The 27,107-nt window shown below is 33.9% G+C and overlaps 1 protein-coding gene across 1 annotated transcript in view; it reads right to left on the bottom strand.

Annotated features, from left to right (window-relative positions):
- Nucleotides 1–27,107, bottom strand: part of LOC109393324 (protein eyes shut homolog) — a 1,090,347-nt gene that overhangs the window by 506,725 nt on the left and 556,515 nt on the right. Inside the window, 1 exon segment of the mRNA XM_019662404.1 lies at nt 5,609–5,759. Coding sequence (XP_019517949.1) covers nt 5,609–5,759 — 151 coding nt within the window.

The following is a 27,107-nucleotide window of genomic DNA, read 5'->3' as shown; positions in this document are numbered from 1 at the left end:
CATACATTATACATATGTGCATATATATGTGTATGTGTGTATATATGTAAACGTATCACATGCACATGCATATAATAGATATTTTAAAGGCTAATAATAAAATGAACATGCATTCACTTGCCACCTAGTGTAAGACATCACCAACTTTGATACCTGCTTTGAGCCCTAAGAACCCCTTCTTAATCTTTATTCCATCCTCATCTGATAATCTGTATATTGATTTCTCAGTTTATTATTCCTTCCTTTTTTTATAATTTTACCAAACATGTATATATCAAAGGTTATATATGAGTATTGTTTAGTTCTCCCTTTTGGGGAATTTATACAATGGGGACATTCATTCATGACTTTCCTTTTTCCTTTCTGCATTAAATTTTCTGAGATTTATTCTTGTTGATGTTTGAACCTGAAAAGTACAGTAATTTTCACCACTGTATATATTTGTAATCTATATACTATGCATATTATTTTTATATTTTAAACATTTATGTTGTATTTTACTTTTTATATTATAAATGCTTTTGCTATGAACATTCTAAAACATGTCTCCTTCTATTCAAGTATAAGGATTTCACTACTGTACATATTTAAGTAGGAAGATTTTGTTGTTTAGGATATTCGCATCTTCAACTCTATAGGTGATACTAAATGGATTTTCAATAAAAATTAAAAAAACAAACACTACACTGTCACTCTGCAGTTGGAATTTTCATGGTTGTTATAGGAATCCAATGTCCAGCTAGATTTTCCTCCTTTTGCTAAGTGAAAACATTGGTTCTTAACAGAATACTGATGGTACCCCTTCATTCACCATCATGAGCTTAAACAGAAGCAGTCATTTCTCTGTTAATTTTACCAACGATTTTTATGTCACAAAAACCAGGGGATGCTTTTCAGTCCTTGTAACTAGATCTGAGTTAAGCAATGTTGAGCGGCGCTTCTTCCTTGAAACTTGTTCTTCTTTTGCCTTCTATGAGGTTACATTTTACTGGCTGTGTTTTTTCTCCTCTGCCTACTTTACTGTCACATATTGAAAGTTTGTCTATTAAGCAAATTCATCATGAAAAAATTCTGACTTCATTTCCTCCGCTAACAAGTATCTAAACAACTATCATACTATGGTCTGAATATGTGGGTCCCTTAAAATTTATGTGTTGAAATCCTAACCCTCAATATGTTTGGTGTTAGAAGGTTAGGAGCCTTTGAAAGGCATTTAGGTAATGAAGGTAGAGCCCTAATGAATGGAATAGTACTCTTTTAAGAAATACCTCAGATAACTCTTTTGCTCCTCATGCCAATGTGAAGACACAGCTAGAAGACAGCTGTTTATGAAGCAGGAAAGGAGCCCTCACCAGATTCCAATCTACTGGCACTTTGATCTCAGACTTCCTAGCCTCCTTAACTGTGAAAACTAAATGTTTGTTAAAGCATCCAGTCTATGGCATTTTTGTTATAGCAGCCCAAATGGACTAAATCAGTACTCAATTCTTCAAAAATTTCAGTCCTATATAAAATAGATGCCATTTTTATTTGTATGTATATTTTCATTGTATATTCTGTTTTGAATATTCATGATTGACTTGAACGTGAAAAAAACTAGCATCTTTCTAGAATACATTTTATGTTATCAACTTCTGTAGAAAGAAAAAGATCTAGTAATGAATTAACAATATTTATTTTCATAATTATTTTATTTCCTTTTATAAAGCAAATAGGTGGTATCATTGTAACTTGGTTGGAATTTATTAGGGACTAAGGGTTGGTGTCCTTAAGCAACTTGGACCCCAAAGCAGGAATGCATGCATTGAGAAGTGTAAGCAATTAAAACACTACCAAGGAAAGTGTTTTCCTACCACCAGAGAAAAGGCATTTACTCTCGGACCTTGGAAGCTATTGTCATACGGTCATCAGGGGATGCAGAGTTTTTCACACTTCAAGTACAAGATTGAAAGTGTCTAACTGTTTTCTTCTCTCCTCACATACTGAGCTCTGTGTGTTTTTGTGAAAGGAAGCACTAAACAACCTGTCAGCACATATGCATTAGATTCGGAACTTTTATCATGTGGAGGGGCTCTGGCCAGTACAGAAAGACATTATTGGAAACTTAGAGTCAAGAGAATAATTGTAACTTAGCATTTATATTGGCTCAAGGAATCAACTATAGTTCTCTTTCTTAGGGTGTTTTATACTGCAAACCTGTTGTTTTTAATTTTCTGAGCACTGACAACCTGCTGTGCTTAAACAGCAGCTCTTAATCAGAACACAATAATTAGATAGTTACAGCCTGTGTGATATTTACAAGTAGATATTCAGTGGGGCTTCACTGCACAGAAACAAGTCCACAAAGTTGTGTTTTCTTTCTTTTCTGTCTTATCATATGATTTCTCTTTAAGTATTATCATTTGGATATATGTTATAATTTGCTTGTATCAATCATTTAGTGCATATCAATATATGTTACATACATGCACACACTTGCACACACACAGCTATTATGACACGATGATAGCATAAGAAAAGAATAAGAAATCAATAAGGGGCTGACATAAAATCCTTTAAATACAGCATATTTAACAAGGAGGGGAAACCCACTTAGTTGGCTGTCCTTTTAATTTCAAGGTTACTTCTCCTGTCTGCACACTGAATTTACTCTAAATCTGATTGCAATACATGTCCGGTTGCTGTACATCACAGGGCGGATATCAGGTTCTTAGTGAGATAATCCATTACTAAATGCCAACCCTTTCAAATAGATTTTGGGAGGAAAAGTCTGTTGAATATAGTCAATTAGTATTATATATCTCTGCAACTCTAACCTTCTGTCCTCCCCTAGGTAACATCTTTCTCTTTTTAATAAGCTTCTAGGAAAATAACCTAAAATCACTCTGTTGTTTCTTCTGCTACATTTATTCTTACTCAAAATATTACAATTTGTTTTCTGTTCTTATTGTTCTCCTGAAATTGCTGGATGACATTTTGTAGCTTTGGCTTTGAACATACGCTCTGTTGGGGAACTTCCTCCATCTTTGTTTTCTGTGACAACAATTTTTCCCTTGTTTATAGCCAATCTCTCTACTCCTTAACTACTTCTGTGGGCACCTCTTCTTTAGCCCACTGCTTGATTGCTGATTCCCAATCCTTAGCTCTCTCTCTTCTCTTTCTACAAAGTCAATCCAATCAATGACTGTGGCTTCTACTATCACCTGTATAAAGTCTCTCACAGCCATATAGTCAATATCTCTTGTGAACTCAAGGCCCACATTTCAAATGACTTACTCTATATCACAATATCCCATTGATAAAATGGTAGGCAACAAAAATGGACTGATATAACGGACTGATGTATTAGTGGTGATGGAAAGCCAGCTGTTAAATATTTCAAAATTATCTATGCTGAAAGGGAACTCAAATGCAAAAATGAGCCTGCCCTTTTTTTCTGCAAATAATTTTGTGATCTCCATCTTAAGTAAGATAGCATATATTCTCTACTTATATAAGCCAATCTGGTCATTCAAATTCCAAATTTTTCTATTTTCTTACTTATAATTATTCACAAGCTTGATTTATTTCATAGTCATCTTCTCACTCTTATTGCCACAACATCATTTCGTATTTAATTATTGCTAATATCTAACTTGACCAATTCTTCACCTGCAGCCTAAACCCCTCCAATCCTATACTTCAGCTCTTATCAAGGTGAAAACTACATAATATCATTCCTTGTTCAAACTTCTACAATGGCTCCTCCAGGCACCAGAATATAAATATATACTATTTTGTATTTTATACAGGATTTATTATTCTCGGGTTCCTGTTTACTTTCTCAACATCAAGTTTTCCTCCTGCTGAGTTCACATCCAACTCCAAGGCTCCACAATAATACTTTGTTTCTACTGCCACTCCTCTTCTCCTAGGCCTTCCCATTACCTAAGCCTGTGTGTGTGTGAGTGATGTTTCAACTCCCTGGGATGACAGTCTGCATATTATTTACCAGACAGACACTTGGTCATCCCTCAGGTCTCTGCCTAACTACAAACTCCCACAGGGAGACCAGGGGCTTCCTGTCCTGTTTTTCTATGTTGCCTCTGTATATTGTTCATATTTCTATTAGAATAAATACTTAACTGCATTAGAGATATTTGTATATCTCCTCAATAGAATTTTAGCTCCTTGAGAACTTGTATACACTTTTTTTTTTTTTTTTTTTTAGCTGAGCCATCCTGCCAACTGTTGGCAGCTCAGCAGCAGCTCAGCTTGGGCAGGACTCGAATGGCTGTTGCTCAGAGCTCACACTCTTGAGCGGGCTCTTAACCAACTGAGCCACTTGGCCGGCCCAGCTCCTTGAGAACTTGTACTGAACTAATGTATACTCACAAAAATTATATATGAAAAACCCACCTTTTACTTGGGAAATATATAAATAGTTATGCTATGGGAGAACGATCCAAATGTAAATGACTAAAGATTAATTTATGTAAATTCTTGAAAACTTTTCCTTCATTCTTGAATTGACCATTCACATACAAGGTGTTTCTTGAGCACCTACTATTTGACAGAAACTGTCCTTACCTTAGGGATACAGAAAGGTAAACAAACCAGATATTTTCTACTCTGAAAGAGCTCGTATAGGCTGGTTTAACTAGAAAAAAGTCGTACATTAATATTATAGAAAAAGCCACAAAAGTCTGTTTAATGATTAATCAATATAATGCTAACGGAGTAAAACTGAATCTAAATTCTTCATGCTTAAGATACAGAATTTCCTTATCTTATTAAAGGCATATGTGTCACATCAACTATGCGAGCGACTTTTGTTCTTTATGTATATTTGCTTTGAAATTTTTTAGCTTACTTAATATTTATAATATAATGAGTAGATTTATATTCAACTTATTTTACCTGTGAGACTGAAATAATAGCATTTATATCACCAATAACATAAAAATAGTATGCTCAAATATGTAAAGTATAATAAAAAATACAGTAAAAGACTCATAAATGTATTAAACTATTGGTACACTTAAGCAACTTTATATTTTAAAAAGAATTATCTATAATAAGATAAAATGGAGCCAAATAATCAATAATATTTAAGCCAGCATGCATGCTTTTAAGATATAGGTTAATAATAAAGATAATAGGCTAATTATCTAAATGGAAATTTAGAGGATGGGTTGGCATACAAACAAAACTCTGTTCTTACATTGTAGTAACTTTGTGTGAAGCAGAGACTGGGAATGGTCTTCCAGTTTCATTTCTTGAATCATATTTTTGTATGTAATTAGGCCAACCCTCTCATATATTCATCAAAATCACTAGCATGGGGGTGAACAAAAGCCCACATGCTTAATATTAACATGAAATGCAACACACATATTTAGCCACAAAATGGAAAAACTGCCTGATACTGGAGCAATTCTATATAATGGGAATGGTAAACTTTTAGTGTACTTTGGTGGGATTAATTAGTGTAAGCAGAACTGCTTAAAATTTCTTTTTGAAACCATGTAGATGGCCCCACTAACGAAGAAACTTCTCCAAAGTTTTTGTATCTCTTTTCTTCATAAAATGACATAATAAATGTATTTAAAAACATCAACATAAATACCTGGTTTGCTCCATGAAGACTTGGAAATCCACCGATAAAGACAGTCCCTGATTCTGGCAGGGTTTTTCCAGATACACGATTGATAGATTCAGTTGTTTTTGTAGTCCTACCTAGAATAGTCAGCTCAGCTTTACATGGATCCAATTCTTGCCTGCAACCATTTAAGAAAATTTATGGTTTTAGTATGTGTTGTGTAAACATTTGTCTGACCAATTAATTAAGCTATTAACAAAAGAAGAAAGATTTAAGTAAACAGATTATCTAACCATAAAACAAAGCCAGAAGTAGATTAGTCTGTTCTAAATTAGAAACCCTTAATGCTTTAAGTACATAAATACAAAGTTAAATTTTGACAAAACAACAAATTGCAGCAATCACTTAATAAATTAAATCCTGAAAATAAACAGATCTCTCAACAGTGACTAAAATGATGTTAGAGTATAATATTCTATTTGAGTTTTTACATTGTTAAATTTTCTGTGTAAGTGAAAAACATTGAAAAGTGTCAGGTTTAAATACGGTTATGCTACTGACTCCTTTTCAGCAGTTTCACTTTCCATGGTTTTAGTTAGCTGAGGTTAAATACGGTCCCAAAATATTAAATGGAAAATTCCAGAAATAAACAATTCCTAAGTTTTAAATTGTGGGGCGTTCTGAGTAGCTTCATGAAATCTTGCATTGTTATTCTCCGTCCTGCAGGGACATGAATCATCCCTTTGTCCAGGGTATCGATGCTGTATATGCTACCTGCCCATTAGTCACTTAGTAGCCATCTTGGTTTTCAGATCAACTGTTTCGGATTGGTACTTGTTCAAGTAACCCATATAGTAACCTAACACTAAATCATAATACCTATGTCATTCACCTCTCTTCGTCTCATCACATAGGCACTGTATCATCACAAGGAGATATTTTGAGACCACATTCAAATAACCTTTGTTACAGTATACTGTTATAATTATTCTATTTTATTATTATTCATTATTGTTCATCTCTTACAGTGCCTAATTTATAAATTAAACTTTATCATAGGTATGAGGTGTGATCAAAACATATGGTGAATGTTTAAATAAAAAAATATTACAGTAAAAAACACATTGCCATTAATCCCCCTCAAAATACTCCCCCTTGATTCAAAAACACTTATCCCATCATTCTTAGCACTTTCTGAAGCAGTTCTGGAAGTCCTCTTTCATGAGTGTCTTTAGTTGCACTGTCGTGGCTGCTTCGATGTCCTGAATCTATTCAAAACTTTTACCTTTCATGTTCATTTCGACTTTGGGGAAGAGACAGAAGTCTCAGGGTGCCAGATCCAGTGAATAAGGTGGATGAGGACACACCTTAATGTTTTTATTTGACAGCAATTGCTGTATCAAAAGCGATGTGTGACATGGAACTTTTCCGTTGTGATCAAATATACGGTGAATGTCTCTGCTAAGTGCCATTCAATGAAAAGGCAGGGATCTTCAATATGGGAATCAGTGCATTAAACCTTAGTAACAGTGTGACAATTTTCAACTTGTTTGGCGCAGTCAGTTGGGTGTGAGCTATGGTTGAGAGAAGGTGTGTTTGAAAGTGTGCTGTAAATCATCCTCCATCATGACAACACTTTGTGTCACACATCTCTTCTAGTATATGGCAATTTCTATCAAATAAAAACATTATGGTGTGTTTTCATCCACCTTATTCACTGCATCTTGCACCGTGTGACTTCTGCTCTTCCCTTAAGTCAAAGAATTCAGGACATCAAGGCAGCCATGACAGCGTGACTAAAGACATGAAAGAGGACTTCCAGAAATGCTTCAGAAAGTGGCAAGAATGATGGAATAAGTGTGTTCGAAGCAAGGGGGAGTATTTTGAGGAGGATTAATGGCAATGTATCTTTTACTGTAATACATTTTTTTTTTCCATTTAAACATTCACTGCATTATTTGATCATACCTCGTATGCATAGGAAAAAATATAATATATATATATAGGGTTTGATACTATCTGTGCTTTTAGTCATCTACTAGGATATTGGAATATATTCCCTGGGGGTAAGGTGGGACTACTGTATTTAGTGTACAATATATCTTTAGGTTGCAAATAGTAATATTTCAATGAGTAATTAGTTGTTGTAATATAAATCATATCAAGATGTAAAGCATGTAAAAAATAAAACATAACATTCACTTGTCAAATTCATTCTATATCATATGTGACATTCTCCCTTCTAAATATTTACATAAAGTTTCAATTAAATAATAACATGCATGATGAAAAAGGTAAAAGGTAAATCTCTATGAAACACCATAGTGGGAATATACTCAAATAATCACTACCTATGTCAAAAGGTAGAAATTACTAGCAAGAGTCTGTGAAATTACTGGCAACACAAACATTCATTTTCACACCCCCTCCATCTTAATTCAACATTATGTTTTAAATGTTCATCTTTGTTATTGAATTTAATAGTTGTTTGTTCATTTTCAAGATACTTCATTATATTGATATTTTACAAATTATCTACTCTATGTTGGTGTGTATTTTGGTGCTATTAAGAATATAGCTGTTATAAACATGCTTGTGCATAATTTGCGGGCTCACATATCCATTCTTGTTGGGAATTTAACAAATATTTAGAGATATCTATATTTGGGATATATGCTCTGTTGCTTAAACCTGATACAAACATTTTATTTTTCTTTTCAGGATCTTACATTTGTACTTTCTTTTTATTTATTTATTTTTGAGAATTTTTATGAGTTTATCTGAGCCAAACTGACAGTATATGATGGGGAGCAAAATCTCAAAGGCTCTACTTTTTAAATTTCTTGAGCATGTCTTTTAATGATTATAAGTTCTTAATTTTAATGTACAGCAATTGGTCTATCTTTCATTAATAATTAATGTTTGTTGTTGGTCCTTTTCTATCATATTTTTTAAAATATTATTTTACTACTGACATTTAGCTCTTCAGTCCACTTGGGACTGATTTTTTTTATACAGTCACAGTTATGAATGCATTTTGTCCTTATGAAAGTCCAATGGACTCAGTGACATGAGTGGTAAACAACTGTCCATTCTTCATTGTACTGCAATATCTCTTCCATCATAAATCATGTCTGTATACATGTGAGTCTGTTTCCAGACTCTCTATTTTGTTCCATTGGTCAATTTTTCTACCTTTGTACAAATACATCACTGTCGTAAAACTTACTCTAAAAACATAGTATTTGATACCCAATGTTGTAAGTTCTCCTACTTGGTTTTTTCCCCCTCAAGATTGTTTTGGCTATACATATGTGTTAATGTGTGAGTGTGTGTGTGTGTGTGTGTGTGTGTGCATGTGCGTGTGTGTGTGTCTGTGTTTCTGGGCTCTCTTTTCATTTTTTTGCCCATATTGATACCCTTGCACCAATATCACACTGAAATACTGATACTTTATAAAAAGTAAAGATATTTGTAGAGTTAATCCTCTTTGTTCAGATTTTTGGTTGAGATTATCAAATATAATTTTCTTTTTATTCCCTTTCATTTGTGATGAATTATGTTCACTGGTTTTTAGTATCATGATTAGGCTGTTGCTGTAGTCTGTAAGCAAATTTATGTAATACTATTGTTATATCTACCTTTCTTATATGGTTGAATTTACTAGTCCAGCCACCCGGGCTTAGAATTTTCTTTGAGAAAGTTATTAAATATGGGTTCAATATATTTAATATATGTATTATCATGTCCATTTTGTTAAACTATTTTTTCTAGAATTTTTTTTCATTTATTCTATATTTTCAAAATTAATGGCACATGGTATTTCATAATTTCCTCATATTTTTACTGGCATTGGGAATCTAAATCTCTGTCTTTCTTGTGATATTGACTATTTGTGTCTTTTTTGCAGTTTGTTTTGTAGATAAATCCTGGCAGGGAATAGTACCTTTCAAAGAACACACTTTTGCCACTGTTGATAGTCATAATTCTCTATCTGTGTTATACTCCATTAACTTCTGCTCTTATCTTTATGATTTTCTTCCTTTAACATCTTTGGGCTTAATTGACTCTTCTGTTCTAAGGTTTTTAATCTAAAATATGCTATTAAGATTGCAAATTTCCTTCTAGCAATTAATTTAGCTATGCTTAACAAGTACTATTTTTCATTGTTATCTGTTCAACTTATGTTCTAGTTTCTTTTGTGATTTTTTCTCCTTTGGTCAAAGAATTATTCAGAATTGTATTACAAACTTACAAATATACAGGCATTTTCTGTTTTTTGTTTTTTTTTTAGATTATAAAATATAAAAGCTCAAATCCAGCTTGTTCAAATAATGTTCTCTATTTGCTTTGAATTCTTGGAAATATATTGGATTAAGCTACACAGGCCAGTATATGACCAATTTTAGTAATGTTTTCATGACCCTAGAGAGTGTAGTTAAGTGTAACATTCTATATATGTGAATATGTTCCAGTTTCTCCTCTCTCTCTCTCTCTCTCTCTCTCTCTCTCTCTCTCTCTCTCTCTCTCACACACACACACACACACACACACACACATACACACACACTACTATACACATTTAGCCACTTTTGTAGTGAACATACAATGGAAACAATTAAAAAATTAAATCCTGTCTATGATGTATGTATTTTTTTTCTAAAATTATATTTACAGTGATTCTTTGCATCCTTGTTTTAGCTACATCATGATATAAACTTTAATAGAGTTAAGACCAAGTGTGGCCATGCAGCCATTATTGAGGCTTTTATAAAGAAAGTTTTGAAAAATTTTTTGAAAAGACTGATGATATTCCCTATATTAAGAATGTGGGAGAAAAATATGCTGAACATTTTTAGAACCCATTTGATATTTTTGATTTTGTATTTGAAAGCAAATCAGAAGCTTTCTGGGTTAATTACTTCTTATTTTAAACTGTTAAAATATCTTAGCGAGGATATAATTTCCCGGAAGCTATTCATTAACTGATAAAAATAAAAAGCAGGGCATCATGGTGGAGTGAGTAGAACCCTGTGTTTCTTCCCCTAAATCTACAACAATTTGGACATTTATAACTGCCCCCGCCCCCAATATTCCTCTGTTCAACATACTTCATGCCTGAGAGATCCACATATTAGTACATCTGAAGGAGGACGTATTGGAACACACAGGGGAGGCAAGAATGAGAGAACATGGACTGTTTCTGCAGATGGCGCTCCCCAGCTGTCACTATGGTGACCGCAGCCCCAGATAATGTAGAAGTGGATGAGTCAGGGTTCAGCCCCTACACTACTGAACAGCAGAAGGTAACTGGGGAAGAAGCAGTGTCAGTACCTGAAAATCTGGCTCCCTTCCCTGACTGCAGTGGAGCCCAGTAGCAGCATTGGAGATATATCTACCGTCTCCCAGCTACAGCAGCCAGGGGATAGCAATTAACAGCATGGTGGGCTCATGAAACTGGCTCCCTCCCACCTACCACATCTCCTCACCATGTGGGTGGTGCCCAGAGATCTAGGCAACCAAGACACAAGGGGGGTACCCACAAACCCAGTCACCCAGGCAGCAAGTCCCATGACGAGGCAATGCCCCCCCCAACACATGTCATGTAATTCGCCATAATCAGAAGTGTCTGCATGCTGATGATGGTAACCACTCTGAGCACCTCTTGTAATTGCAGAAACCAAACGAGGCTTGCATTCATCTATTGTTATGGTATATATTGAATATTACATTTTAATACAGTATTTTCCTTTCTTAAAGTGTGTATACTTTTTTTTGGCACCCTCTGTGTATCTACACACATATATACTCATATGTGCACGCGCACACACACACACACACACACCTGCATATACTTGGTTGGACAATTAAGTTCGCAAACTCATCCTAGAAAAAGCGCTACACACCTCATTGCTGAATATCACTATGGGCACCTTCGAAGTACTCCCCTTGGGAAGCTGTGCACTGATGCCAATGCCTAGTCTAACCCTCACAGCAATTTTGGAACTCTTTTTCTGGAAAGGCCATCAGAGCTCTTGTCGTATTACTCTTGATGTCCTGAAATGTTATCCACATGTCTTCCTTTCAATATTTCCTTTACCTTCAGTTAAAGAAAGAAGTCACTGGGGGCCAGATGAGGTGAGTAGGGAGGGTGTTCCAATACAATTTTTTGTTTACTGGCTAAAAACTCCCTCACAGACAGTGAGCTTGTACATTGTTTCCTGCAAGAGCCATGAACTGTTGGCAAAAAGTTCAGGTCATTTTCATCTAACTTTTTCACGCAGCCTATTCAGCACTGCCAAATAGTAAATTTGGTTAACTGTTTGTCCAGTTGGTACAAATTCATAATGACTAATCCCTCTGATATCAAAAAAGCTTAGCAACATCATTGTAACAAGTTCGCAAACTTAATTATCAGACCTTCGTATGTATCTAAAATACATACGCACATGTTTTATAGTATTATTCCAATGTATTCCAATGGGAAGACAATATTCCATTCACTTTTTTCTTCATTGAACCATCTGTGTTTAATCCACATTCAACTGTGGTCTCTATCCTTATGGAACTATTTAGACAATAATGAGAAAATGAGACATACAGTATATATTAGTACACAATTGTCCTAAATTGTGTAGTACACACTACAATACAATTTAAAGTTAGAAATACTCCAGAATTGATCCTTGCATGATGAAGATGATTATGATAAGTAAAGAGAAAAATAGTAGATGTTATAGATGTGAGATTTTGAGTGAGGGTAAAAGTTGGAAAATAAATGATTAAAGTGGAGTTTTAATGGCTTTTTCTGCCTGTATTTGAGAATAAGAGATCAGGTCAATACCATATCTTTAAGCTTCTCTATTTTGAGCATGTTGGGACATGTTGCATTCTGTATAGAGATTAATAGTTAATTCACTACAGTGTCACAGAATGAGGAGAAGGCTTTGTTATGTTACTACCTAATCACCAACCCTAAGACAGGGCCTCGTATGTGGCAAATACTACATACAGCATGTATTGAATATTGAGCAGTTTAGTATGTATCAGACACTGTCTGATACATATTATATACTTAATGAATGATAGCATTTTTATTTTGAAGATGGCATGTACTTTATTTTTTCCAACTATAAGTATTTATTAGAAAATATTTCATAAAATGCTGAAAATATTTAAAAAGAGCAAAATAACTTGCATTTATGCCATTACAATTTAAAACTTTTATTATTATAAAATTTTCCCCAAAGTTGAGAATGTAGCATATAAACTCTTTCATAGTTTGTCCTCTTTGTTAATTTAGTAATATAATGCAAACATTTATGTACGTAATATTATTCTAAACTATTTTTTATTGTTAGTTTCAGGTGTACATTCCAAACTATTAATTTTAATGAATGTATAGTAATTGTTCTTGTGTTTTTATCATATTTTGTTTTTCTAAAATGTCTAATCATTGGGTATTTGGGTGTTTTTGCAGTTTTTTTACCCCTTTCTATAGAACTATAATGCATGCCTATTTCATATATCCTAATTTGTTAGGAAAATTTCTAGAAATTGATTTACAGTATATTAACTTTTTTATACTTAGTTTGTATATTACTAAAATTTCTTCAGAAATTTTTCTCAATTTTCTGTTAGTTGTGGCAATTTAGCTAAACTATAGTCATGTGTTATTCAATCAAATATTAATTCAGGTGTTGCTATGAAGGTATTCTGTAGATGTAGTTAACATCTACATCTATGGTCAGTGGACTTTAAGTAAAGGAGGTTGCCCTCCGTGGACCTCCTCTAATCAATGGAACAGCTTTAAGTGCAAAACTGAAGTTTCAGTTTGGAAGAAGAAATTCTACCTGTGGTTTGCAGCGTCACCTCTTGCCCAAAAGTTTCCAGCCTGCAGGCCTTCCCTTCAAACTTTGAACTTATCCAGCTAGACCACACAATTGTATAAGCCAGTTTCTTGAAATAAATCTGTAGTATGTATCTTCTGCTGCGTCTGTGTCTCTAGTAAAGCTCTGACTGATACAGAGTTTGGTAACTAGAGAACTGAGATACCAAGATGATTATTTGACCCAATGTACAGGAAGATCTTTCATGTTATCTTATAATCACATCAGTTAAGCAGTGTTAATGTTGAGTAAGGAATTTGATTCTTTAAGTGGAGCTGGACATAATAATCATTTTTGTTAAAATCTCAAGGCATGTCTGCCTTACTTAGCATTAGCCACATTAAATTTAATTCTTTATGGAGGTTTTCTGCATGAATACCAGTGGATCAGATGATTGGCCTTTGACTATCAACTCCAAGCTACAGACTTGTAATGACCTTTGATCTGCATAAATGAACAGAAGAACTGTGATTATTGGGGAAAGGTTCACATATCATGTAGGGGAATTAATTATTTATCAACATCATATTTGAGGTTTTCCCCTGAAATTCATTATGATTTATATTATTTTAGTACAATTTCTATTTATTGTTACAGCATGTAGACTGCTTTCCTATCAAGAACTCTATTACTATGTACTAATTCTGCAGGTTTTCACCTTTGAATAAATATAGGAATTTTCTTTCACGCTTAAATTTCTGTATTGGTTATTCTTGTGTTCAGAGCTATTATTATTTCTGAAATAAATACCCACTGTAAATGAATACAAGGATGCCCTATCATTTTTTTCTTATACACACATTCCAGAGTGCTGGCAGCTAAGCTGAAGGAAAATGAAAAGTAAGTACGCCTCCATTATAACAATGCAGGCTATCAGGTTTTCTTTGCTGAAAATGCAATTCTAATATTTCATCTAGCAGGACTGTTATTTTATTCAAGACACACTTTTTAACAGCAGTCATATCTTTCCCCTTAGGCTCATTAGAGTGGAGGCAATGCTGTTCTGATTGTGCCTGACTGAATCTAACAGGAATTGACTGAACATAGGAAAACAGTCTTACATTATTGTTTAGCATTTGCTGATGATACAGTTTGCCTAGCATACCATGCAATGTAAAATTTTTCCATCAAGGCTTTTTAATGCTTTCTCTAAAATCAGCACACAGGGTGCTTTAAAGGTCAAATGAGTACACATTTATTTTGAGTAATTATAAATATATACAGAACTCTCCTGAGGACTCCTGGTGTTTGAACTACCTTTAATTGTTCTTGTCTCAAACTTTCAGTGATTGTTCATATTTGTCATTTGTATTCACATAATAGTAATCATAAATAATTCTCAACTAATTAGAACCTGAAAGAAACCTTTAGTGTGCCATAAATTCTATCCATTATGTTTAGGTGTTTGGGGTAGATGCCAAGAAAGGTCAAACAACTATGATGAAGACACCAGAGATGTGGGTGACCTACTGTTTTATTATTTGCATGGCTATCGTATTATACAGCAACAAGTTCTAAGCTCCCACATGTGTTAGCCAAGAGTGGAGGAGATACATGGAATGGTCCACTCTTTGATAAAAAAGCAAATATCAAAATTCCACCATGTTGAATATCAATTCTCTCATCTTACTATTATTGAGCATTATAAAAGTCATGATTTAAAAATTATTGACTTCCACCTTATGTTTAAGAAAGTTGTTTTTAATTGATACTAATAAACCATTTCAGTGAACTTGAATGTGTTTATTCTTTGCTGACTGCCTATCATAGTTACATTGAAAACATTAATTTATTTAATAAGCCATACAATATAAAGAAATTACCATAAAATAAAAATAAAAATTCTATCTTCCCAGGGAGGATTGAGACCCATAAGCTATTTGTTCACACAAACAGAAACAAAAGATAGGCATTAATTCAGATATTTTATGTCAATATGTTACTTTTTATCAGATCAAATTACCCCTGATATCTAGGGATATTTTATATTCATTTAGCTTGGAAGATAGTTATTAAGTTCCATGTGAAAGTTGATTTTTTAAAGGGAATTAAACAGGTATAGGGGATATTTCTGTTCAATTCCTACAACATTTATTCAGGTAGCTTCCACAAGTGACACGGAATTAATTGCTCTCAGCTTCCACACCCTCCCTATCATATCTTTGAAAAAAGTAAGATAAGTTCAACTCCTTAATTTAAAACTTTGAATGGCTGATCTCTGCCAACATAACTGTCTAAAAATCTACATTTGGAATTCAAGAACCCACCCCCTAGTTGGGGCTCTTAATTAATTACCTGTATCTCTGACAGCTCTGTAAAAGGAATTTCCTGCTACCCTTAGATCAGCCTCCTCATTGCCCCCACCTGCCAAGATTTATTTTCTACCATTTAAATGTTTCTTATAATTAAGAATTTACTTAAGCTTCACTTATTACTTAAAATGTTACTAATATTTGCAGTCTTAATGATCTCTTTACCATCTAATACCACCATTAGTGGGTCATTCATTTTTGCTTTTAATTGTGTACTGTTTTCTCATTATGTGATTGTTTGATACTTCCATGTTTTTGTCCCCCCAGTGAAAAAATAACCTCTCATTTGACAGACTTAATTTTTTCCATCTTTGATTTAGTAATAAAACTTAGGCATTGGCCAGCTGACCTTAGAAAAATCAAGTCTGCATTTTCATTTAGAGCATCAGCTGTGCTTTCTAGAAGCACACCAAGCTACTCTCTTCTACCCTTAATAAGTGTGATTCTAAGGCAGCAGCCTTATCATGGATAGGAAGCCCACCAGCTGCCAGGTGCTTAGATGCCACCTCCACTGTGACTAGATTGTCCCTGGTCTCCATGTTAGGGTAGGATTATCCCTCTGCCCATGGGGCTTTCTACTGGCAAAGTAACTGTTTGCATTCACTGAGCCATAGTCAGATTTCTAACAATTATGGACAGCTGAACAAAGAGCAGTTAAAAGCTCTGAATTTAATATTGAAAATACCATGCAATTGAGTTTTTTTCTGGCTAATTCTAAACTAAGTGCTATTCTAGTTGATTTTTTCTTGCAGGGTACATACTCTTAAAAACCATGAGAATAGACATTTTTTTTTTCCCTTTCTGTTTTTATGTGGAAAAAAGTTTTTCTATATCATGTCATGGCTCTTCTGAAAGATTGTTCCTTGCTAAAACTTCAGACCCTTCAACTGGATAAATGGATTTCTAAATATATTTTTGCATTTGTGATTGAAATAAAATATAATTAATACCTCAGATTAATTATAGTAGTTCTAATTAAATTATATTTCAGGATCTGTAAAACAATAGTACTAAAATAATTGACATTAGATTATTAAATATTAAGATCAATGATTAAATTTAATCAAGAACAATATATGCAATTAATAACTTTATCATTATGAGCAATTAAACTACTTCCCGTAATTTTTCCTTCACATGGAATATCTACTTCGGAAAAGAAACACTAAGAAAACTTCATAAATTCATTTAATTTAGCACACATTTATAGCTTATATTAATTGGCAGAATTATACAAATATTTTTAAAAATGATATCCATAATTTCTGAATACTCATAAAATACATCTGAAATTTTATTTTTCTAAATTATTAAAAGGATAAAGTAAACTGAGAGATTAATTTTAAAATACAATTTATTAGTTTTAAAAAGGGTTTACACAGTGGTCCTTGAATTTCTACCCTGGGCAGTCCCTTAGAAAATCTTATGCTGTATTGGGACTATCTCAAAACAATTCAAGAAAAGACTAGAAGTGGAAGTTAGAGAAGTCTGCTTGTTCAGGGAAATTAGAGGAGGGAATAAAAGCATATAGAAACTACGAAGTGATGTGGTGATGAAATCATCCTCAGAGAACCTGGATTCACCTCTTTTCATTCTGAAATCTAAAATTCTGCTCTTTTAGTTAGTGACACATTGGGAGTTAGTGCAGGGCTCACACTGCACAAGTGTATACCTCACACCCTCTGTCTGAGGTGGTCATCACATCACACTTTCAAAGAGTGATGCCTATTTCACTGTGAGAATTTGGAGAGTAAATCCCTAGTTAGATTAGCTACAGAATTAAATTCCATAAAGCTCATTTGTTGGGCATTTTCAGTTTAACCTAGTTGCATTTCCATAACTACTTGTAAAGCCTATTTGTTTTAGAAAATGTCACTGGGGATTCTAGATTATTCTGCTGTATCACACATCTTTTGGAGGCGGGGGTGGGATGAGAGGATGAAGCGTCATGCCTACCTGACAACATATATAATTAATACCTCTGGTATGCTCACCTGAGTTTTATTTTAGAAACACCTAAATTACTTCTGTTCCGTGGTCCTTTCCTAAATTGCTTTGAGAAAAAAGAGGGAAAGCATGGACTTTAGAGTCAGAAAGAATTCCTTTTGACTACAAGCTTCACTATATATTATCTAGACCTTTACTCTTTGTCAAGCAGGTACTTTTCAATATGACTATGTGTCAGGCAGGAGAGTCCACACTGGGATACAAGATTGACAAAGCAGCGCTAGTGCCCTTCTTTTGTAATTCAAATCTCAAGAGAGAGTATGATATATTAATAGATCAAGCATCAAGATGCTAAAAGGGGTTGGGGACTGATTTAATCTGAGATGTCAGGAAACACATTCCCACAGAAGTGAAATTTGAGATTGAATCTGAAAAACAATAGACCAGCAGAATTAGGTAAGAGTGTGCTAGGTCGAGGGACCAGTATATCTAAAAGCTCGTGGGGGCAGAGGGTAAGAGTTGGGTGGATTGAAAGAAAGCCTGGTGGGGAGTGACTGTAGCATAATCATGCCGTGTGTGGAAACGTTGGTGCAGAAAATGGGATGAGAGAAATAGGAAATGCTACTTAAGTTTATTGATACTCAATATCCATATCCATAAATGAAATGTGCAAATGGGTTAGTGGTAAAAATGTGTATCTTAATCCACTCATCCTTTGATTGTCAAATAGGAGGTTCAAACAAGTTGGAACAAAGCTAGCTCCTCTACAGATGCTTGTTGTTTGTTTGTTTGTTTGTTTGGTTAGTTTTGTTTGGGATCTTATTTTGCCAGGGCTGCCATAACAGAATGCCACAGGCTTAGTGGCTTAACAACAGAAATTAGTTTTCTCACAGTTCCGGAGGCTGTGAATCCAACATGGAGGTGTGAGCATGTCTGGTTTATGCTGTGGCCCCTCTTTCATTGCTTTGGGTTCTTTTTCCCTGTATCCTCATGTGGCCTTTTCTCTGTGCGGCCCCATTTCTAGTATTCTTCCTCTTCTAGTAAGGACATCGGTCATAGTGGAGCAGGGTCCACCCATATAACTTCATTTAACCCTAATTACTTATTTAAAGACCCTATCTGCAGATAAAGTCCCATCATAAGGTACTAGGGATTAGGACTTCAACATATGCATTTTGTAGGGACACAATTCAGTATACAACATTTGGTTTATTCAGAATGTTGTTATAAGTCTGTTTCTTTCACTGCAGGCTAGAAAATCTTTTGGAACTCACTCTTTTCTCAGGAACTGTTTTTTTCCTCTATTACTCTCTTGCATTGCCCACCCCCATTTTTGCTCTGTATGCAGTTGTGTATTCCTGTCTTCAAACTGTCAGTATACTGGTTGCTCTGAACTTATTATTCAACTCTGAGTCATAAAATGGATAAACCCATAATCAGACCTATAAAACACATACAAAATAATTTTTGTTTTTGTAAAGTTAGAATTAAACTATACACAGTTGTGAAAAAAGAGGTATATTCACCAAATACAGATTGCATGCACTAAGGATAACTCTGATAGGATAAGAGAATGATAAAACAATTGACTAGATATTACAATAGAAGTGATATTATTGTTGACAATCAGGAAGCTATTGAAGCAAAACAAAAGCTGTTTAAATACCAATAAACTGAGAAAAACAATGTTCATTGAATGACAGAAAATATATTATTAAGTGGAAGTTTGTTAAAACACAGATATCTAGCTTACCCAGACATTTAATATCACCATATACTGGGTGAAACTTATTAATCTTTTCCTCACTTACCCATATTAAATATTATTGTTAGATGTTCTATGTTGCATTATCTTGTTTATTGTCAATGTTATTATTATTTCCATTTTTCCATTTGAGAAAATCATGGTTCAGAATCATGGCAGACCAAACAACTTGTTCAAAGCCACTTCTAACAGCTCTAGAGCTTGGATTTCTTGATCCTTGATTCTAAATCCCTGTTGCTTTCTTTGATTTCCTCTGATATGCCAGGGGAAGACACAGAAACACAGGCCATAATATACAAGTTAAGTGGTGTTAGTGAACCTCTGCATTGTGGACATGTGCCCAAGAGACTACAGTTACAGAGAGTTATAGGAGATTCATGGAAATCAAAGGATTAGATTTTTGAGAACTGCTGATGAATGTTCACCTCTATCAGAAACACACGTATTGTCAAATGCACGCGCACACACGCACACACACACACACACACACACAGTATAAAGTTTCATGAGCAATTGGATTTCATCATTCATGATTTGGAGTGAGCCACAAGCTGCTTTGGGAAGACTTGTTTAAGCAAAACTAGTATACCATTAAATTCATCATCACTATGACATTTATACTTATAGGGTCTCAAATTGCAGCAACTCCAGACTCAGAAATCACACTTATGACCATTCTTTCAGATAACCTGAAGATAGACAATAAAATTGAAATGAAAACTGATGTTTTGAACCATAAAATTTTAGCTTTCAGCTTTACTGGTCGCATACAGTCAAACTCTCAAACTCTGATTCATTCTTAAAATATGCTTTAAACTGAAGTTCACTCTTAGAGAAACGCTTCATCAATTATCATGTAAGGAAATACTATTTCAAATAGAAAAATAAAGGTGCTGGGACATCCTGACATACTTGGAGCTAATAAAAGAAGTATAGATTCTAATTTCTAATCTGAAATGTTAAGCCAGAGTCAGTGCTATACAAAAGTAAATTGTTTTCAAGATATTTCTTTTATAGGTTATTCTTAAGAATGAGATAAAAAATTTTTGAAATAAAACTATATGGTATTAGCATTGATATATGTATCTGTACACACACACACACAAACACACAGACATACCTCATAATTAAAAAAAATACATTACAGAAATTCACCAGAAATTATCTTTGCTATATGATTTCTGTTCTAATCCTTTGAATAGGGAGGTCAAATGGAGAGTAAATACTGAGTTAACTGAAATGTTTCTTCATTATTATGCATTCGAAACACAATGATTTATAGTTCAAGACCTGTAGGACCTAAAGATATATAACGTAAATATGATTGGGACTGCCCTGTAAGAGATAAGAAATGTAGAAAATCACAACCACGTGGCTTAGTTTCCCTTATATATAAATTGAGTCACCTGAGAAGTGAGAGAGACTCCCTAAGAACAATTTAAAGAATGATTCTGTGACTAAATATCTTCAGATTGACCAGTGAATATGTTTTTATAACTTTATCAACTGAATGCTTAAACGATGGGTGGCTCTCAGTATGTCGGGTGGTGTAAGAATTCCAAGACTTGAGTCCAAGCTTGTGTGACTTTCAACATAGGGTATTGTTCCAATACTGAGTAAGCCCCTTCCAGAAAGCCCCATGTAGCATATAGTTATTCCTCTGTGAAAGTAATATATATATATATATATATATATATATATTTATATATATATATAAATATATATATATATAAATATATATATATATGTATATATGTGTATATATATATGTATATATAATACACATATAATACACTTCTGTGCTATCTGTGGGGTACATAGAATTGGGAAATTCTGAAACTTGACTCATTCTTCATAGGACACAGAGGGTTTCTCTCTTCCTCTTTTCCTCTAGAAAAGACCTAGAAATTTAATCTAATAAAATGCAGAACCAACTCTACCAGGAGGCGGATTGTAGGATTTTGGGCAAACAACAGGATCTCAGTAGGATCTGGTCACAAACAGACCATGCTGTTGGTTATCAGGATTTGGTTGAACAAACTTTACCAATGCTGTATTTTGACAATTGGGATCTGAAAAATGCTCTTGTTGTTATTTGTGGCTGTATTAGCTTGTTACAGGAAAAAGAAAACAAAATGAAGTCTTAGTAAAGGTGAGAAATACATGGTCCTTGTTGAGGGTGGCTGATAACGACACAAGTTTTGTGTTATTTTTCTCTCTAGTAGTACTCCCAGCTGCATACAAGCACATTTTAATATCTTCAATTCTAACAAAGAAAAAAATCTTCCTTGACCATACTTCTTCATATATTTATCAGTTTGAGACCACCCTTTATAGCAAAATCGCCTGAGTATTTTTTGTATTACCTGTTTCCAATTATTTCCTGCTGATCTGTTTTTACCAACTCTATCAGGCTCTTATAAATTTGCCTTTGTCAAGCTCATTTTTTTCCCCTCTGTATTGAAAATTCATGGCCATTTCTCATTCCCCATCTTACTCAATAGCTGGAACGCATGTACCAGTAGACATCCTTCCTTCTTAAAAACACTTTCTTCACTCTTTTGCACACATTATTCTCTTGTTTTGGTTTCTGTCTTGCTAGCAGCTTATTATCTCTCTCCCTTTCTAGTTCCTCCTCATTTTTCTGGCCCTCTAAATATTAAATAGCTTTTGACTCAAAGCTGTCCATTTGAAATTCTCTTTCACCTATGAGGATCGACATCTCAAACTATGAGGACCCAGTAACAGTCTCCCAGGAGCAAAGACTAGCTTTGTTCTTTGAAACACAAGCCAGTCAAACTGGGAACATCGCTTTCTATGATGGTGAGGGACATTTTTGATGCTAGCAGACATATTAACCACATACTTGGTCCCAGTGGAAACCCTTTTCTTGGTGAGTTAATTCGGTTCTCTAACACAGAAAATACATTTTTGAGTGCAAATACCGAAGACAGAAGCTCTGATCATGTTGTGGAAGCTGCTATTTCTGCTGTTTGTGCATTTTGTTATTTAATATTTCTCTTGTGTTCTGGGTTTGGAGCCTCTCAACACAACCACCCCCATGAAAGACATTATAATTTAAGGCAAGAACAAGTCCTGTGCTGCTTCCATAGCACTCCTATTCCCTCCTCTCTGCCAATTAGATTACAACTTCTCTGATTACAAACTAAAATTGGGCAAACATTAACCTCCATCTGCAAGTAGGAGAGGACAGCAAAGACAAAAATACTTATGGTACCTATAAAAAAACGGGAGAGTTCCTTCTTTAAATTGCAGCTATAAACTGAGAATGAATAGTGTTTGAAGATGCAAAAATAAATTTAAAAATGGAAGAATTGCAAAAATATTTTCAACAGTTTACAAAACATCTCATGTATAAAACTTGACCAAGTAAACAATGAAAGGAAACACTTTGATACTAGGAGAATGACATAATATGGCTAATAACATAAAAACTACAATAAAAATCTTTACATGGAAGATGTACATCTACAAAGCTTTCTTTTGAGAACCTGTTCACAAAAAGTAAAATATAATTCAGCTGACAGAATTTCAAAGTAAGAAAACTGCAGCTGGAAAAAACTGTTGATGAAATTTGAAGTTAGCAAAATGCACAAAAAAATTCAAAATACTTGTATTAAATGTAGTCTCTTTGTTTTAAAGAGACAATCTATGATGAAAATCAATAAATGATTTTCAATCAATACTTACCAAGTAATGAAAAAGCTAGTGGATGGACATACAATATTGAACCCTGAATCTTTTCCAAAAGGAAGTGAAAAGTCATAGTCCTGTTCATAACAGCTAATTGATGATTGATTTAAAATTTTATAAAAACATTAATATGACTCTTAACAAAATTAAAAGGAAGTGGCTTATTTTCAAAGTCAGTGAAAATGATTACAATACAGTATAATATGCCACCATAGAGAAGGAAAATGTTAAAAGTCTAAAAAACTTCTAAATTACAGTAGCAAGGAATATAGAAATTATTGAAGTAAGTCTCTCAAATATTTTAATTTTGGAGAATTATCAATGAAAGACATATGCAACACTCAATGACTCAGGAGTGAGTAGGCAAAGTTAGATCAAGCAAATGGAAACTAAAAAATTAGGTCAGGAACTAGCATTCAATAGCAATAAAAATTCAAAACACAAAACAGGACTATTTAGGTCATGTACTTATAAAAGTCTAAAACGGTTTAAATATATAACATAATGCATGTGTCAAGTAAAATCTGTTAGGAATTCAAGGGGAAATGGGTTGAAATACAGATAGGCCTGGCACAGGCTACCTTACTAAATTACTGAATTATGAAATTACTAAATTGTGAAATAACACGTTGAAAAAGGAAATAAGAATACAGAAGATTTGAAAAATATGATCAATAAAATGCAATTAAAACATATATCAACAGTTTCCTTGTATGCAGTATATCTGATTTTCTAATATCCACAGACTATTTTATATTTATGTTTTTGAATCAAGACTATTGCAATAAATTTCCATAGAAGCACATAATGGTATCATTATTTGACAATATAATAGATCTAGTTAAAGGGTTCAAAACAGGCCTCCCAGGTTGTGCTACTTTGGCATGTGAATCATTTTGAGCATAAGCCAATCGAGACCATGGGTCTCAAGAGAAACTTTTATCTCTCACTCAAACAATTTAAATTTGGGACCTTGCCCATAATAAGAGTTATCACCAGAAATAACTTTCTATTGACCTATTAACAATGAAGGGCAAACTTTGAATTACTGAACATCCTGTGAATTACCCTGCTCCCCTCTGAAGCCTCAGGGCATCTTACCCCATTGTGTAGCTCAGGATATCATAAATATCTCATTTTGCCTGTCTATTCAGAACCTCTCATGTATGGGGGGGCTCTGACTCTCTCAGGTGTGTGGGGTTCCCATATATATGCATGCAATCAAATGTAGTTATTCTCTTTGGTGAATCTGTTTAATCTCTCTTATGCAGATTTAATTATTAGACCAGCTGAAAGAAGCAAGAAGAATAGAGAAAACAATTCTTTCTTCCCCACACCAGTATGTTAAAATTTTTAATGAAAAAAAAAAGATCATATTTAAAGAAATTGTCCTCAAATAAATTATAAGGAATGAAGACTCAAGAGATTTATGCTGAGGGGACATTGAAGGGTATTTGTCAATATTTATTAATCTAATACTGTGTCCACCTAACTGTGTTGGAGAAATGCAGGGTTTGGTGGAGATATGTTATGGAGTGAACACAGGAGACGAGAAGGCATTTGAAAAGCTAAGGGGGTTGATGATGGTGAAGTTGATGCTCAAAAATGGTAGAAGTTGATGTCTAGTAACAATCTCATTTTGTTTTTTTTTCTCTCTTACTTGAAGAATCTCAAATGTTTTAGCTGTTAAGCATGTGCTATATTCTCCTGGTAGAAATTAGCAGTCCTTATATCACAACTGGATAGTATTACAAAAAATAAATTTTTATTACTAGTTCTGGTTAAAAGTAAAAGCCTAGCCTTATGTGATTATCTTCTCTTGCTTCTCCTCAACAAGACTTCACTTTTTCTTTACTACAAATAAAACAAAGTATAAACTCACAAAGATATAGAAAATGGAGAGGACATAACAGTAGATGAAAACGTTCAAAAAGTTTTTAGAGGCAGAAAGTAGATGGAGGATTGCTAGAGTTTATGATACTTCAGTCTAAAGTTCCTATGGAGGAGGATACGGGTACTGAGGCAGAGTTATGCCACAGAACTCCTAAAAGGGACAGGATACAGACCGTAAGTAAAGAGCAGGCCCTACAAACACGGGTAGTAGTGGAAGTTTATGTTGAGGGCAAGTGAACATTCAGTTCCCTTTCTCCACCTTGTGCAGCCAAGTATTCCCACCTTTCCTCATCAGAATGATCAGATATTTATCCTTTGTACCCGACCATAGTATTGACAGTGGCTTTGGATCTCAGCCTCACTACTCCAAGCTCTCCCAAGCTCTGGTAACACCTCTCCTTCCTTCTTAGACCTCCTCAGCCATCATTAGCATCTTTTTTGGCTCTGTTATCCTTGCCCAAACACCTATACATAGTCTTTCAATTAAAGTGTTTTCAGTTAAACCCTTCAAGTTTAACCATATCTGTCTCCTGCTGAGACCCTGACTGATACATCAGGAAACAGGAGAAACTTTTAAAAACCTACAATTAAATAATATCCTCAGGGAGAAAACAAAAGGCTATTCTTGCCATAAAACAACAGCAGTATCAAGAGAAACAGCAGAGCAATATGAAAAATAAGAAAAATATCTTGAAGTATTAAAATACAAAGTAATGAAAATATCCAAATTATTAAGACAAAGAGATGGAAAGTCAGTGAAAGAATATAAGAAATTAAGAGACTATATTGAAGTACCATGACATAAAGGGTCCACAGACCATCAAGCAAAGTAAATGATGAAAACAAAACAAAACAAAAAAACAAACAAAAAAATCATCATTGTGATATTTCAGAAGGCTAGTCATAAAGATAAGATCCTAGTGTTTCCCCAAAATGAGGATATGTTATTAAAAAGAAAAATAATCAGAGCCCTAAAATGAAAAATAAGAGATATTGAAATGAAAAAAAAATTATATATATATATATATATATATACACACACACACACATATATATATATATATATATATATATATATATATATATATNATATATATATATATATATATATATATATATATGATTTTAAAAATCAATGTAAGTGCAGAAATACAAAAAAATTACCTCAGAAATTATGACAAAATATAGAAATGGAAAATAGAGAAAATATGAGACTAAGATACCTAGTACTTAAACATCCTGCCACAGAGTGAACAGTCAACAAGTGAAAGACAAATGAGAAACTCTAAGTACAACTTTGCAAGACTAGAACTAGAAAGAAGACTCTAAAAGCTCGAAATAAAAACATATCACATATAAAGAAATAAATAAAGGGTATCAGATTTTCAATAGCAAAACAGGATAATATAAATCAGTGAGCAACGCCTTCAGAATTGTGAGGGAAGATCATTCACATTTTGTGTATAAAATTCTAAGTGTAAAATTAAGTCTGGGGGTAGAACAAAGATACACACAGATGTGACAAGACTGTTACTTTGCCCGCATTGCATCCTTTGATTCAAAAAAGATAATATATAAGATGCTTCAGCAAAACAGAATAAAACAAGAAAGAGGAAATGAAACATCCAGAAATAATTTGACCAAACAAAGAAGAGCAAAGAGAAGTCTCATCACTAAGTGTTATATGGTAGAATTGATGAAGTGTTTAAAAAGGGGGAAAAAAAGTATAGGCATATTGGAAACTATGCAAATTAAAAACAGGGAGACTATTTACTGAGGGGAAGATGGTGAGGGTGCAAAAAAGAGGAAAGGTAACCGTAGTATAATATTTGCCTGTGCAAAATTCAGTATGTGCCATTCATAATAATTTTTTAATTGGCTGTTGCTTTTCAAAAATCTAACTTATTATTTTATTTTTTTGGTGGGGGGAGCTGCAGGCTGGACAGGCAGGACTGACGCAAGGCATGTACATTCTCAGGCATGGTAACTGGAAGCCAGTGATAATT

This window comes from Hipposideros armiger, unplaced genomic scaffold (assembly GCF_001890085.2).
Source record: "Hipposideros armiger isolate ML-2016 unplaced genomic scaffold, ASM189008v1 scaffold_375, whole genome shotgun sequence".
NCBI lineage: Eukaryota > Metazoa > Chordata > Mammalia > Chiroptera > Hipposideridae > Hipposideros > Hipposideros armiger.
This window is presented reverse-complemented; position numbering and strand designations above follow the sequence as displayed.